Source organism: Suricata suricatta, chromosome 8, assembly GCF_006229205.1.
Source record: "Suricata suricatta isolate VVHF042 chromosome 8, meerkat_22Aug2017_6uvM2_HiC, whole genome shotgun sequence".
NCBI lineage: Eukaryota > Metazoa > Chordata > Mammalia > Carnivora > Herpestidae > Suricata > Suricata suricatta.
In genome coordinates this window covers 132259724-132276042 of record NC_043707.1, presented here as the reverse complement: position 1 = coordinate 132276042, position 16319 = coordinate 132259724, and the positions used below count along the sequence as shown (strand labels likewise).

The following is a 16319-nucleotide window of genomic DNA, read 5'->3' as shown; positions in this document are numbered from 1 at the left end:
ATAATTTGATTAGGTTTGGAAGAAGTGATCTCTGAAGTTTGTCTTTCTTGGAAAAAAAATCTGCTCACATGGTTCTGGAAAATGTCCTAGCTTCTGCGTGCACAGTTTTGGTCAGGAAGGAGGGAGAGAATCAAGACAGGCTACTAAGAACCTAAGTTGGTAATTAACAGTATCGTACTTTCAGTTTGGAATCATGAGAAATTAGAATTCACAGCTAGACTCCTGAAACTCCACATCACACACTGTGATGCTGACTTCAGTAGTGTGTCAGTATCCAGCACAATTCTAAGTACTACAGTTTGTCAACAAAATTGTATTTGTGAGTGTGTGACTGAAAAGAATCGAAACCCCACGTGAGGAGCACTCTTTGTTCACGTAGGTGTCCTCCCCGCACAGCGCGTTGCCTGCTGTGTGGCAGGTGCCAAATGGACACAGTGGATTTCTATCCAGTACAGCTTTATACGTGGGAAAGTGGAGCGGTTTCTGGGTGCCCGTCCTCTCCCACACATTTTAGGTGATAAGACAGATCACTTGAGTAGTAAGAATCGAGCATGACGTGGCCGGTGGCTGCGCTCACGCCTGTGCTTCTTGCCTGTGCTTTCCAGGTCCCAAAGAAGAGGACGAGAAGCCTTCAGCCTCCGCAGCCGAGCAGACGGCCGTTCTTCAGGACGTGGTTCGTCAGGATGTGCTTCCAGAACTCGTCTCCTCCACGGCCTACGAGCCACACGCAGAACCAGATGAGAAGCCAGGACCCGAGAACTGTGAGGTGAACGATTTGGAGGAAGAGGAGGATGAGGAGGAAGATGAAGATGATGAGCTAGAAGAAGAGGGGGAGGAAGAAGCTGACGCGCCAAACGAAAGTTCTGGGAAAGAGCCAGAAATCCGATGCGATGAGAAGCCCGAAGATTTATTAGAGGAACCAAAACATGTTTCAAGAGAGACTCCTGAAGGCTCGCCAGGGGTCACACCTGTCAGCAGAACTCCCAGAACGAAAGAGGAGGCCAACGGTGATCTGTTTGAAACGTTTATGTTTCCGTGTCAGCACTGCGAAAGGAAGTTTACCACCAAGCAGGGGCTCGAGCGCCACATGCACATCCACATATCCACGGTCAATCACGCCTTCAAGTGCAAGTACTGCGGGAAAGCGTTCGGCACGCAGATCAACCGGAGGCGGCACGAGCGGCGCCACGAGGCGGGGCTGAAGCGGAAGCCCAGCCTCACGCTCCCGCCGTCGGAAGACCCTGCCCAGGGCAGAGCGCCTGCAGACGGCCTTGCTCCAAAAGACGACCCGACTCCTCCCAGTGTGGGGCAGGACTCTCTGCTCCTGCGGTCGGAGAAGGCGCCCCGAGAAAACGTCAGTCCATCCGTTGCTGAGGAGAACGGGGACGTTAAGGAGCTTCATCCGTGCGAGTACTGCAAGAAGGTTTTCGGGACGCACACGAACATGAGACGGCACCAGCGCCGAGTGCACGAGCGCCACCTGATCCCCAAGGGCGTGCGGCGGAAAGGGGGCCTCCTGGAGGAGCCGCACCCTCCCGCAGAGCAGGCCCCGCCCGCCCCGAGCGTCTACGTGCCCAGCACGGAGCCCGAGGAGGACGGGGAGGCCGACGACGTGTACATCATGGACATCTCCAGCAACATCTCCGAGAACCTGAACTTCTACATCGACGGCAAAATTCAGACCAGCAGCAGCACGAGTAACTGTGATGTGATTGAGATGGAGTCCGGGTCGGCCGACTTGTACGGTATCAATTGTCTGCTTACTCCGGTCACGGTGGAGATCACGCAGAGCGTAAAGGCGCCACAGGCCCCCGTAACCGACGATCTTCCTAAAGAGCCTTCCAGCAGCACAAACAGTGAGTCCAAGAAGCGGAGAACAGCGAGTCCTCCCGCGCTCCCTAAAATCAAAGCCGAGACGGAGTCTGAGCCCTCGGTGCCCTCGTGTTCCTTACTGCCTCTGAGCATATCCACTTCGGAGGCCGTGTCTTTCCACAAAGAGAAGAGTGTGTACCTGTCCTCAAAGCTCAAACAGCTGCTTCAAACCCAGGACAAGCTCACTCCTCCCGCGGGCATCTCGGCGACAGAAATACCCAAGTTAGGTCCTGTGTGCGTGTCTGCTCCTGCGTCGATGCTGCCCGTGACCTCGAGTAGGTTTAAGCGGCGGACCAGCTCTCCCCCCAGTTCCCCCCAACACAGTCCTGCTCTCCGAGACTTTGGAAAGCAAAGCGATGGCAAAGCGGCGTGGACCGATGCCGTTCTGGGTTCCAAAAAACCCAAATTAGAAAGTCACAGCAACTCACCAGTGTGGAGTCTGTCTGGGAGAGAGGAGCGGGAAACGGTGAGCCCACCGGGCTTCGAGGACTATAAGGGGTCTAAGGAGTGGGTGGCCGCGCCTGCTTTCAGCAACGTGTGCAACCAGCAGCCGCTGGATTTATCCAGCGGCGTTAAGCAGAAGGCCGAGGGCACAGGCAAGGCCCCCGTCCAGTGGGAGTCTGTGTTAGATCTCAGTGTGCATAAGAAGCCTTGTAGTGACTCCGAAGGCAAGGAGCCGAAGGAGAACCATCTGGGGCAGGCAGCCTGCAGCACCGCCAAGAGAAAGAAGCCCACCACCTGCATGCTGCAGAAGGTTCTTCTCAACGAGTACAATGGTGTTGATTTACCTGTGGAGAACACCGCAGATGTGGCGCAGAGCCCGAGTCCTTGTCAGGCCCTGGATCCCCCTCCGGACCCTGGCCTTGGCCCTGATGCTGGCTTCTCGGCCCCTGTGGTGGAGTCCCCACCTGATGGCCCACCTTCCTCACCTGGCCCACAGACAGCTTCTCTCTCCGCCGGGCAGCTGCCTCCACTCTTGACTCCGACGCATCCCTCTTCCCCCCCAGCCTGTCCTCCTGTGTTGACTGTTGCCACGCCACCCCCGCCGCTCCTTCCTACTGTCCCTCCTCCAGCCCCCTCTTCCGGGGCATCTCCCCATCCGTGTCCCTCTCCGCTCTTGAATGCTACCCTGCAGTCACCACTTCCCATTCTGTCCCCTACAGTGTCTCCCTCACCATCTCCCATCCCTTCCGTGGAGCCGCTCACGTCTGCTGCTTCGCCTGGACCCCCGACCCTTTCCTCGTCTTCCTCGTCCTCTTCCTCGTCTTCATTCTCCTCCTCATCCTCCTCCTCTTCCCCCTCGCCACCACCGCTCTCGGCAGTATCATCCGTTGTTTCCTCGGGGGATAATCTGGAAGCTTCCCTCCCCATGATAACTTTCAAGCAGGAGGAACTAGAGAATGAAGATCTGAAGCCCAGGGAGGAGCCCCCGTCTGCGGCTGACCAGGAGATTGTTCAGGAAACGTTCAACAAAAACTTTGTCTGCAATGTCTGTGAATCACCTTTTCTTTCCATTAAAGATCTGACCAAACATTTGTCTGTCCACGCGGAAGAATGGCCCTTCAAATGTGAATTTTGCGTGCAGCTCTTTAAGGCTAAAACTGATCTGTCAGAACATCGCTTTTTGCTTCATGGAGTGGGGAATATCTTTGTGTGTTCAGTTTGTAAAAAAGAGTTTGCTTTTTTGTGCAATTTGCAGCAGCACCAGCGAGATCTCCACCCGGATAAGGTGTGCACACACCATGAGTTTGAGAGCGGCACGCTGAGGCCCCAGAACTTCACAGACCCCAGCAAGGCCCACATAGAGCATATGCAGAGCTTGCCGGAAGACCCTCTGGAAACCTCGAAAGAGGAAGAAGAATTAAACGATTCCTCCGAAGAGCTCTACACAACCATAAAAATAATGGCTTCTGGAATAAAGACAAAAGACCCAGACGTTCGACTGGGTCTCAATCAGCATTACCCAAGCTTTAAACCGCCTCCATTTCAGTACCATCACCGGAACCCCATGGGGATCGGCGTGACGGCCACGAATTTCACCACGCACAACATCCCGCAGACTTTCACCACTGCCATTCGCTGCACCAAGTGTGGAAAGGGCGTTGACAACATGCCGGAGTTACACAAACACATCCTGGCGTGCGCCTCTGCTAGTGACAAGAAGAGGTACACCCCCAAGAAAAACCCCGTCCCCTTGAAGCAGACTGTACAGCCCAAGAACGGCGTGGTGGTTTTCGATGGCTCGGGGAAGAGCGCCTTCCGGCGGATGGGGCAGCCCAAGAGACTGAACTTCAGTGTCGAGCTCAGCAAGATGTCCTCGAACAAGCTCAAGCTAAACGCACTGAAGAAAAAAAACCAGCTTGTCCAGAAAGCAATCCTGCAAAAAAACAAATCTGCGAAGCAGAAGGCCGACCTGAAGCCCGCCTCGGGGTGCTCCTCGCACGTCTGCCCGTACTGTCACAGGGAGTTCACGTACATCGGGAGCCTGAACAAGCACGCCGCTTTCAGCTGCCCCAAAAAACCGCTCTCTCCTTCCAAAAAAAAAGCTGCCCATTCATCCAAGAAAGGCGGACACCCACCACCTGCAAGTGGTGACAAAAACAGCGGCCACCGCAGGCGGACCGCCGACGCCGAGATCAAGATGCAGAGCGTGCAGGCTCCCCTGGGCAGGACCAGGGCGCGCAGCTCCGGCCCGGCCCCCGTCCCGCTGCCCTCCTCAGCCTTCAGGTCCAAGCAGAATGTCAGGTTCACGGCTTCGGTGAAGTCCAGAAAGCCAAGCTCCTCCTTAAGGAACTCGAGCCCGATACGGATGGCCAAAATAACCCACGTAGAGGGGAAAAAACCCAAAGCCGTGGCCAAGAATCACTCTGCTCAGCTCGCCAGCAAGACGTCCCGGAGCCTGCATGTGAGGGTCCAGAAAAGCAAGGCCGTCTTACAGAGCAAATCCGCTCTGGCCAGTAAGAAAAGAACAGACCGGTTCAATGTAAAATCTAGAGAACGGAGTGGGGGGCCGGTCACCCGGAGCCTCCAGCTGGCAGCTGCTGCCGAGCCGGGCGACAGCAGGCGGGAGGATGGTGGCGGCAAGCAGGAGCTGAAGGACTTCAGGTAAGCCGAGGCTTCCAGGGCCGGAGGAGAGCCGAGCTCCCGAGCGCGGGGGGGAAGACGGTTGGAAGAAAACCGTGTTCTTGCCCCATGGCTATGTTTTCCTTTTTGCCTGTAGAATTTTGACGTAAGCATTTAAAGGAAGTAGCTGTCCGTTAATTACATTGGATGCACGAAGAAGGGTCACTGCTGGGGCCACCTCAGACAGGAGTTCCCAGCTTTTGTTTCAGACCTAGGACTCACCAAGTGGCACCATTTCTCTGGTAGGGCCGGTTCTCAATTGAAGCCACGAGAGGCATTCAGAATCGGAAGTGCCCTGTTTTGGAAAGATGCAGGATTCTCTCACACCTCCCTCATGTCTTGGGTAACATCTCCGTGTCTCTTGTCACTATTTCCGGATCATAGATCCTTGCGTAGGGCTGAGGTAGATCCCCGAGTTTATTGAAACCACACTGCAGTCTTGGCGGAAATTTCTGGGACTGCAGCATAGTTGTAGTGACGGAGAACGCTTTTATTATCCTGTCGTCTTGATTATGTTGTAATTTGAAAAACTTGCCCCGGACGGGTTGTAAAACAAAATGCGACACCATATTCCTTGTAGATGCCTTACGCCCCCTGCCCCGCTCCCTGCCTCCAGACCTAGGATAACAAACAGGCCCGATTCCGAAGAGGGGGGGGCGCCCCCGTCCCCCCAGCGGTGGTGTCAGAGTTCGTCTTAGGCTGGAGGTGATGTCACGGTTTTCTTCTGTGTCCTCTCTGCATTAAGACTGTTCTCAGCGACACACAAAAACACAGGGCAATAGTTAAATTTGTTATATTGACTTCTCAGACTTTCCACGTTACCCCAGTACCCGAGTTGGTAGGAGTTCCTGGGTAACACCTGCGGGCGAGTCCCGTGTGGCGTGCTCCACCTCAGAGCCTGTGTCGCGTACTGCTTTCAGAGGGAGCTGCTCAGCTCGAGGCTGTCTGGGCCGTCACCTTCAGGGTCTGAAAGCTCTTCGGTGTTTCAGGCCTATCATGAGAATGAATTCTGGGGAGCGTCTGCCATGTCACAGGGGCCACGAGGCCTCCGGTCTCACCGCACGGGGGACGAGGTGGCGTGCTTGGTGCTGGTGTGCCTTAAGTCGTGGCTGAAGAAAGATGGAGAGAAGGGTCATTAGCCAAAGGCTGGTCGGAATGACTTACCCTAGGAGGGAAGGGTCCTGTTTTTTAAAAAGCGACTTCCGTAAGTGAACTAAATGATCAGTTACGATAGTTCCAGTTCAGCACCGGTCTCTGGCCATGGCACACGCGCATCTGGGAGCTTCGCCCTAGTCAAAGTAAGCACCTGCTTGTCGGCTCTTCTAGCCGCCTGCCTGTAGGGGTTTAACTGTGTACCTGTTTGTGCTCAGGCTGTTCTGGAAGTTCCACAGCAACAGGATTGTTCTTGAACCGGGTTCTTTTCAAGGGTAGAGAATCAGAAAATGCCATCATGTTCACTGTACTAAAAAAAAATACCCCAAGTGGTTGATGCCTTGGAAGGTACTATGTGCATCCCTGTTTGGGATATTACCTAAAAGAGTCACTCATTCTTTACGGGATCCCATTTCTACAATTCAAGAGTGAGGGCATGAAAAATTAAAGTACTATAAAGATAAACTCTGAGTAACGATACATTTATGAGGTTCATTCCCTTAGCTCTTCCTCCTCCAGCGCTTTTTGAAGAACTCTTAACACTGCAAAGGACCAAAGTGCCTAATAAAATTGTGTCTCTCTTCTTTGCTCCAGTTACTCTTCATTATTTTGCTTTTATTTGAGAATTCATAGGGTTACGTTGCTGGACTGGATTTGGCCTAAAAGGACACACAGAAGAGTCTGTTAAGCAAACATTGCTGTTGTTTCTGACGGGTTGATGGTAGCGACAGGCCTCCTCTGGGGGCGGCCCCCGTTTGCAGGAGTCGCTGGAGCCGTGCTGTGGGCTCATCGGAAGGACGCGTGTCTCACACAGGGGGCTGCTGACAAGTGACCAGAAATTTGGGAAGTGCTTTTGGGAAGTAAGCAGATGTTCAGTAGGACGTCGTACTTAACCTACCTGGACACGAGAGTGGGCGTTTCTCCAGGGAGCTTATTGTTGTCTTCCTGACATACCAGTGCATTTGGTATGAGCCCGGGACTCCCGAGCTCCGGCCTGGGGAAGCTGGTGGGCCATCCCTGTCCAGCCCGGGGCTCTTGGATAGCCAGCCTCCTCCTCCATCCATGTTGGACGTATTACACTGGAAAGGAGTTATTTAAACTGTAGCCTGTCCTTTCTCCATGTGTTTCTGCTTATAAACTTTATTCAGGGATGGTTTCACAGCACATGTTTAGAAATACCGCTCTGGCTGTGTTTCCAGCGTTAGCCCCTGGCGTAGTCAAGGCCTGACTTGCGGCCGGCAGCGCATCCTTTGCCTGTGTGTTTCGCTAGAACAGACTGACGAAGAGCTAGGCTCTGGCACACAGGCGGTGCACATTTGAATGCCAGTTGGGGGTTGCACAGGTTTTCGAGCCTTGTGAGTGCAGTCAGTTTCCCACTTAGTGCTGAGGGCTCAGCTGAATTTGCCAGCTGGTCGTTCCCTGGAGCACAAGACATGGCGCCGGTCAGGGTGTAAAAAAGACCTGTTCCGAATCCCCCTCTGAGGACAGAGCAGCAGAGGACGCCAGGCGGGCCACCCATCTGTAGGTTGTCCCGTTACACCTTTCACCCTAGCGGACCCTGCCTTGGTCCCACCTTTCTCCGTTAGCAGCCCCAACCCACCTGCGTCCTTTGGGACTGAAGATCGATCTGTTGCTGAGGGCTCATTTCCACCTGGTGAGAGACAGAAGGACAAGGAGATTCATTCATTCTCAATCCTCTTATCCATCTTTGGTCTTTGTAAATTTCAAGGTGTCTTTACCTTTTTAATGCTCCTTTTAAAGCAACTTCTAAGAAATACTATGTTCCCTTTGAACACTACAGGGTGCAGAAGCAAAATGAGATAACAGACCAAGCTTTCCCATTTGCCATGAATTGATTTAAAAAAATACAGTGATGTTAATTGTTCACATGCCCATCTCTGCCATGCGCCACTCCAAGGAGACTCGCTTGAGGTCCCTCCCAGCCTCTTGTGAGTAGGCTACCCAGTTCCCATGGACCTTCAGAGGCGTTCTCGTTGTCATGGTAACGTCTGTTGATGAATGGTCTGCCCATCTTTCCTTTAACCTGCCTCAGTTCATCCAAGGTTCTGCTGCATTGCCGTTTATCTTCAGTTTTCTTGTTTTCTAGGAACTTCCTATAGAAAAACCCCCCAAACAAAACAGACTTTACTTGACTAAATAAAGATACCGCGCGCTCAACTTAGGATAAGCACCACGGCCAAGGTTACGAAATCTCCCAAGCTTGCAAGACTCGTTGAAATGGTCTCAAAAATCCTAATGCATGACTGCGTGTCGGCAGGCTTCTTGTCGCCCGGGCTAGGGTCAGGGTCTCTGCTGCTTTGCCGGAGCGCACCGCGTGTGCTGGCTCCTGGGTGACGGGGACACAAGGAGGAGGACATGTCACCATGGCCCCAGGGGGCTCAGGTCTAAGTGCAGCACATGGCAGAGAAAGGAATGATTTGAACTTTCTACCTTGCAAAGCAAGTTCTGTTTTAGGAGTGGTGGTTATAGATTTCAGGGATGATAAATTCTGATGCACTCATTCTGAAATGTTTTGGTCACACACCAGCTCTTGATGCCTTTCTTTAAATGAGTTACGTACAGAGAGGCACTTAGCGTCTCTCAGCTTGTTTGTTCTGTTTTTTCTTTTCTTACGTATATATCCCGAGCAGATTGCCAGCATAATGGAGAGGAAGCCAGATCCAGATTGGATATGGACTTTTTTAAAGGCTTTTTCCAGGGTCACGTTTATATATCCAAATGGGCATTGTCCTCTCAGATGATTGTGTGGCACTGATTCATAACCATCGTGTTCTCGGAGACTGTGTAGCAATATGTCTGTGCCCGGGATGCACCGCAGGCCTCCCTCGGTGCATATCCACACGTAAGTACAAATGAATTTACGTGCCAGGTTTTACACTTCCGTCTCTCAAAGAGAGCAAAACCCCCCCACATGGGCCTCTTCCAGAGTGTGTTAAGGGTCGTTTCTCCGTGCGTCATATGCCTTCCCTTCTTAATGACTGAGCTGGTGGGAAATGGCTTGGTTTTATTCATGTTGTTTTCTTTGTTCTCAACTTTAACAGTAATCTACCTCTGAGAACGGGTGGCTCGATGCTTGCTCGGTGACTTGTGCCGCTTCAGCCCTCTCACAGCCGTTCCCGTTCTGTTACATGTCTGTTATGGGGACTTTGTGTGGAAATGTTGTGTAAAGCATTTGTAGCAGTTTAAAAATAAAATATTTAAAATTATTTAAATTGTTTTGGACACTTCAATTGTACCGTATGTGATTTACGTTTCACATTTCTGTGTGCGTTGTTAATCTGGAGAGTGTTCCTGTATTGACGTTCGCTGTGAGTTATCTTAATTGTTCTTGTTGGAGAGTGATATGAAAGACGATTCTAACGAAAAACATTAAAATTTACCATTTGACATACAAAAGGGGTTGTCCATTGTTTTTAACCGATGTAGCCTTGAGAGAGAGGGAAAGAGAGAGAAGTTCATCACAGACGGGAGTGCCATTTGCTATATTTCCCCTTCTGGCGTGAAATAAATCATGGAGCTTGTCAGCTGTATAAAGAGTGTTTATGCTATTGCTAGCAAGCACTTCATAACTAGAGGGAATTCAAGTGATACATTTTATATCATTGTAACCAATAAAACCACTTTCTAAACCCTCCTCAAAGGACTGCTTTTGTATATCCTTGGGGCAGTAAGGGCGGAGGCAGGGGGCGGGGCCGGTGGGGGCTGTGCCTGTGGGGGCTGCGCCTGTGGGGACACGGGCCACCCTGGCCACCTCTCCCCCCTTGCTGGGGCTTGGCAGTTGCTGAGTGTTAACCTACTCACTACCGTCCAGAGGGTAGACGCATAGTCGGGACCAGGGTGCCGAGAACTACCTTGTGAACTCCTGTTGCCAAGACGGAAATAAAGAATTTCCTGCGTGGGGTCTCCGCCTCCTCTCCACTTGGCGACTGTTCATTCTAGTTTGGGGGTTTTTATTTTTCTGAATCCCTGGAAGAATGAAACAAGCTGTACATTTGTAATTCACTTCTATGGAATTGCTGTTTTTTTTTTTTTTTTAATTAAAAACGATTGAACATAAGCAGTTCCATAAAGCCCTCCGCGGTAGCACCTGCCGTTCCTTACTTTCTTCCTGTGTCTGTGTTCTTGCATCTCACGGAAAGGCAGTGAAGCTGCAGGTGTGAGCAGCCTCCCTTGGCCAGCCGGGCCCACCTCTGGCTTAGGATGCGCCCAGGTTGCAAAAACCCAGGGGGGAGGAGGCACGTGCAGAGGAGAGTGGTGCTGATGGGAGTTTCAGAGTAGCTGTCGGGACCCCTTGTTTTAAAGGTTCTGCTACACTGAGCGCTGAACTTGCCCAGTGCCCTGTTGAGGAGTTGAGCCTCGTGAGATCAAGCACTGCCCTGGGAAGGAGACGTGGGTTTTCCATCACGGCCCGCGCGCCCGCGTTCATCCATCCCTCCATGTGCCAGTGGATGGGCATCCAGCGGGTGGCCTGTGTGTCCCCGCCATCGGTGGCTTAGCCTCGGGCAGGTTCCCAGTGTGCCAAAGCGGGGGACGGGTTAGATGGTCTCAGTTTTCTGCCCAGAGGAGGTCTTGTTTCAGTGGGTATGGATGCCCCCAGACCACCTCCCCAGACTGAGAGCAGGACCAGGTCTGCGTCCTTGGGACTGACCCGGGCGCGGCCAGCAGTGAGTCCTCAGGATGCCCTGTACCTCCCACCCCGCCAGCAACAAGCTGCCCGAGTCTGGTTGCTTTCACTCTTCATGGAGGGCAACGTTTTAAAAAACTCAAAAGGCCAGTAATTGAAGCCTTCTGTGTCTGCTCTCGCTGCGATTACAAACCCTACCCCGGCTGGCGGTTCTAACGGGGCTGCTGCAGGTGCTTTCTCCGAAGATGTTCCACAGACTGACATTAACTTACTGAGCACCCGCTGCATACCTGGCCCTGTTGAGGTCCCTGGTGACCTCAGTGGATGAAAATCCTGGCCCTTGTGGAACTTAACATTTGTTGGGTGGTCTCCCCTGTTTATACTTCCCGTTGAGAGTGCCACTTTGTCACAGTTTTCCGAAGGCTGGGTGCTCGAGAACATCCCTCTAACTTCCTATCTGAGGATGGGTATCTAGGTGGCTGCAGTCTTCGTACTTTGTGAAAGCGACTCTACTGTAGCTCATTTACTGCATTTGGTACTTGGGTGGATTCTGATTTGATACCAAACTTTCGAATGGCTAGACCTATCCATAAAAAAAGTATGAACGTTCACCTTGAGAGTGGAGTGGAGTGCAGGTCGTGGAGAGAAAGGCCGACTTGGATGCCATGGCCCCATTGCTCTATGAAAAATTTTTTCTTTAAATGTCTTATTTTTGAGAGAGTATGAGCGGGGGAGGGGCAGAGAGAGGGAGACAGAATCCGAAGCAGGCTCCAGGCTCCAAGCTGTCAGCACAGAGCCCGACGCGGGGCTCGAACTCGTGAATCGTGAGATCCTGACCTGAGCCGAAGTCAGACGCTTAACTGAGTCACCCAGGCGCCCCAACCAAAGCCACATTTAAAGACCAGGCTGATGGTGAGATGAAGTGGTTTGCCATTTGTCATTTTTTAGGGGACCCAGTAGCCTGGGGCTTCTTCCCTGCCGGCCAGTGCCAGCCTCGCCGCTCCCACTTCGGGATCTCCTCCTTCAGACACCCCCGAGGAGCGTGTTCTGGAGCGTAGAGAGGGAGCAGATTGCCCTGAGGTGGGAGGGCTGGAGGAGACATGGCAGGGGCCGGCAGCCTGTCGGGACCCGAGGGGCCACAGCCCTGCGCTCCCGTGTAGCGCTTCTCAGCCTTCATGGTAATGTCCGTGTAGCCCTTCATTGCCTGAGCACTGGGGTGTTGCCGTCCGAGGTCCGAGTTCTGTCTTGTCTTTTCCACTGTTTCTGAAGGTGGTGGAGTAGGCGGGGTCACCTGGGAGGTGGGGGTAAAGGGCTAGTCTTGAGCCCTGGGCCGGGCTGTGGAAACACACATGTAGTTCACGGAAAGAAGAGATTAGCCTCCCGGGGAAGAGCAAGGTCGCTGGGTGTGCAATTCTTTTCTCAGCCAGTATTCCAGGGTCACGGCCCGTTGGGTCCCTCCCTCCTGGTGCCTCTTGACCTTTTTGTGAGAGCTTGCCTACAAGATGCAGGACCTTTACTCTGTGCTAGGAGATTAAAAAAAAAATACATAGTAGGAGCGAGATCCAACTGGTAGGCATGATGGCTTCCATGTTACTGTTAAAATTCTTTTTTAGACAAAATGAAAGCTGTCAGAGAAGGGATGGAATAAAAGAGGTTTGAGCGGGTGTGACAAAGAGAAATGTAACAGGGTTCATCGGCCCATCTGTTGGGGCTCTGTGGGCCGGTCACCTATTGGGGACCGCCCAGGTCCCCCACCGTGCACCCCCTTCCCGGTCTCCAGCCATGTGGTGCAACCCCACCTTCCCAGGCTTGTGCTTGCTTCCTTTCCCAAGCGGGTTTGGGAACAACCTGATGAGCCTCGTGAACTGGACAGCTTTCTAGTGCTTTCTGTGCGTGAGGGACTGTGATAAGCGTCTTTCAGACTTGACAACAGCACCGTGAAATGGGAATCACGTGCAGTTGGGGAAACAGACCCCGGGGGAGTGATTTTGTTCCGAGACCACACCACTCGCTCTCAAGTGGCAAGTTGGGATTCGAACTGCCTCCATGCTACGCCATCCTGTTGATCATTTTTATAGTTTCCTAAGTTGCATTTCCTCTAAATGTAGGCCTTGATGCTCTCTCTAAGGCCTTTCTGGCTTTGTGAACAAGTAGAATCATCACTGTGGGTCGGAGACTTCCCACGCAGCGGGACTGCAGACAGGCAGGGGCTGTCCCTGGGAGACCCGTGCCCAGCATCACGCCTACCGTGCGCTAGGCCTCTCCCTGCCCGGGGCCTTTCAGCCATCTGCCTTTGTAGGTCAGTCTGCTTACTCATGAAAAATCTGCGTAATAGAAGCCAAGCTCGCTACAGTAACAGCCTTTGATTTTGAAGGTGGTTCTAAAGAAGGGGCCCCGGGGCTCATCAGGAGCCTGCCTCAAATGCCACGTGAGCACCTTGACCTGTTGGGCATTAGCCCAGAAGGATCGAGGTTGACCCAGGCTTGCCTTTCACCCCGGCAAAGAGTGCAAAAGAAAGGGGTGTTCGTAACTTTCTGCGGATAGTTACTTCGGAAGCGGAGGATTAGAGCCTGGAGGGTATGTGCAGGTTTTGTTTACCTTCTGGATTAAGAACAGGAATTGGGAAAAGCCGTCAAGACAGTGCATTCAATTACTTGCCATTGAAAAATTACATGCTGTCAAGAGCCACGTCAAGGGTTTTGGAAATATTTCTAGAAGAGTGAACTTCAACTGTTGGGATAAGAGCATTTGCCCGTGCCACTCTCTTCTGCCTCGCGTAGAAAGTGACCCAAAATTCAGGCAGATGTTCCAGGAAACACAAATGTCGTGTGGAAGGAGTTAGTGCCTGAGTGTGCCTTCCTGTGGCCACTCGCCACCCGCCGCAGGAAAGCCGCACCGAGAAACTGCCCGGTGCGGGGGGCGGGGTCTCGGGAAGGAGGGGCCGCTGCGGCGGGTTTGTGCCCCGAGTCAGGACACAGCATGTTTCCGTATCCGCGTTCCGACAGGCACCTGCGTTAGAATCTGGGATTCTGTTTGGATAACTCCCGAGTCTTAGCGTTAAATCTAAACATACACTTTACACAGGAATCACTAAAGAAAACACCTGGTGTGTGATGTACAGGTAAGTCAGTAAGAGGGGATGCAGGCCTCAGGCTGCAGTTGGGGCAGTTTGTTTTCTAGTTTAGAAAGAAGAATTTCAGCCTGAGATCATTGCGTTTGTTGTCTTTAATAATTGCCCCCACATACACGATCTTAACATTCTCTGTTGGAATGAGGTTATTTGAGACTCACATGGATTCGATTTTCCTTGCAGTAACATTCAGCTCTCACTGGCTTTTTATAATCCCGTCCAAACCTTGCCAGCCCAGCTCGAGTTCAGGAACGTTTTCCTGTGGCTTCCATTACCGAAGCTATTATTGGACTTGTGAATTTCGGCACGTTCTCCGGGAGGGTTGCAGTTGGCCAGCCGTTCAGAAAATGCCTTTTCATGGCCAGTCTGGGTCACGGGGGTGTCGGGCTGCAGGTCTGATGATAGACGCTGCCTGGGTGCTGGGCCCCGAGAGGGCCCTGGGGTGTAGCTCCGGGCCGAACGTGCGTGCCGGACCCTGTTCGGAGTGCCCCGCAGTGCTCGGCTGCTCTGACGCTCCCCCGCCACCCGAGGGAGGTGGCCTGTCCATTCACCGAGAAATGGACCGCGTCTGAGGGTCACCATCACTGGGATCGCTGGGATTGTGTCCCACAGCTGTAGCGCTCAGTGCAGTCCGCAGACAGGCCCTTTGATTCCATGCCCCTAACTGCAGTGACGCTGCCCGAGCCCCCGCCCCTCCCAGGTTTTGCACAGCTATGTGTCTCCCAGATGACTGGTGCTGATGTCATTGCCCAGAGGGGGCGTTTGTTGGAGAGGCTGTGTAGCACCGTGGGCATAAACATTGGCCTTGAACCCTCGCGATCTGGGGCTCAGTTCCCCTGGGAACCGCTGGGCCCCCGAGGCAGGCCACGCTGCTGGCTGAGCCGTGGCCGCCCCACCTGCAGGTGGCTGTATCGAAGGGGGTCGGCTGTGTGCTCAGGACACGGGCCGTGGTCTGGGGGTGGGGGTGGAGGTGAGCCCTCTCTGTGGCTGACCCCACCCCGAAGACCCGCCCCACCGAGGAAGGGGTGGCATCTGAGAGATGATGGTCCCTGACGGACTCTTGGAAGGAGCCCCTGATGAAACCGCTCGTGCTTTTCAAGGCCGAGAAAGAGCGAGGATTCCTTCATGGCAACTGACAGACCTCAGTTTACATAGGTTTCCCCAGAAAAGACAGTTCCCCACCTTTGGGGAGATTGGAAAGTGTTTCAGGATGTTACAAACGCTCCTGAGGCCCTCCAGGCCGGGCCCCTTCCCTCCATCGGGGCGCACCGAGAGGGTGGGGGTGCTGGGGAACCCTCAGTGCCCTGGCCTCCCTGGAGACCAGGGTGGCCAGCCATGACCGCATGCGAATGGAATTCAAGGCTTGGGACTTTCTGACGGCTCTGGCCTTCCACGAGGGATGGTGGGTGCGGGCCAGCCTTGGCCTGGTTTTCAGGATATGCTGTGACTTCATGACAGGCAGCAGCATGTAAATGTGGGTAAGGGTGTTGATTGGCTCTGGACCTGGAGCTGCTGAGAAGCTGTCTCCTCCAAGAAGCCTTCCCTGACTATCCAGTTGGCAATCCTGCCTTTGGTCTTCTCCATCTCCTTACTCTGCCCTCCTGGTCTTGGGGGGCCACGTTAACTCCTCCGTGTGCTCTTACCTGTTACCGGTTTGTCACATTTGTTTACTAAACGTCTGCCTTCCTACAGTGAGCATTCTGCCCCGGAGGAGGGACCTTTGTGTTCACTGCCGCTTTGCCAGCACCTGTGACAGTGCCTGGCAGGCAGCAGCCCCTCAATAAACACTTGGTGACTGAACAAAATCCTTGAATCCTGGCTTTCTTACTCACCGGCTCTGTAACCTCGGGCAAGTTACTTAACCTCTCTGAGCCCCGCTTTTCTCTTCCGCGAAATGGCAATAATGATCTGACCGCAAATAACGGTCTGAGGACCGAGGATGGTTGTGAAGACAGCAGGCAGGGCTGTGCCGACCACAGGTGCCGCCTGCCGTGGCCACGTGCCTCGGTCACGTTAGCAGCTACGGCTCTTCCTGAAAGATGCCTTCTCGAACTTCCCTGGGGATCTGACGGAAAGTTGCGGCTGGTGCTCTAAGCCGACTTGCTTTGACACGTAGGAGACATTATGACACACAGGCAGCTGGAACATTCCCTCCTGGTCCCCTGCCTCTGCCCACGCACAGGGACAGAGCTGTCAGGTGGTGGGGACGCTCTGCGGAGCGTCTGCCGCACACTCCCACCCGTCACAAGTAAAGAGAAGGAGCCATAAAACTTGAAAACCGTTTTCAAGTCCGGGTGAGGACGAGGGTGACTCATTTTGTCACCGCCTCTCCACACGCTCTCTTTTGGTTTTGAATTTCAAGGCCCAAATGGCAGGTTTTAAGAGCCAGGCACAGAA

At 53.2% G+C, this 16319-nt stretch overlaps 1 protein-coding gene across 7 annotated transcripts in view; it reads left to right on the top strand.

Moving 5' to 3' along the window:
- Positions 1-16319, top strand: part of PRDM2 (PR/SET domain 2) — a 101075-nt gene that overhangs the window by 64260 nt on the left and 20496 nt on the right. For 3 of the 7 annotated variants that reach the window (XM_029947824.1, XM_029947829.1, XM_029947830.1), the window contains one exon: positions 606-4977. In XM_029947824.1, the coding sequence (XP_029803684.1) occupies positions 606-4977 (4372 nt within the window). Of the gene's footprint in view, positions 1-605; positions 4978-8254; positions 9803-16319 lie in introns of those variants that run through there. The other 4 variants (XR_003911845.1, XM_029947825.1, XM_029947827.1 and 1 more) reach the window with 4 other exon arrangements.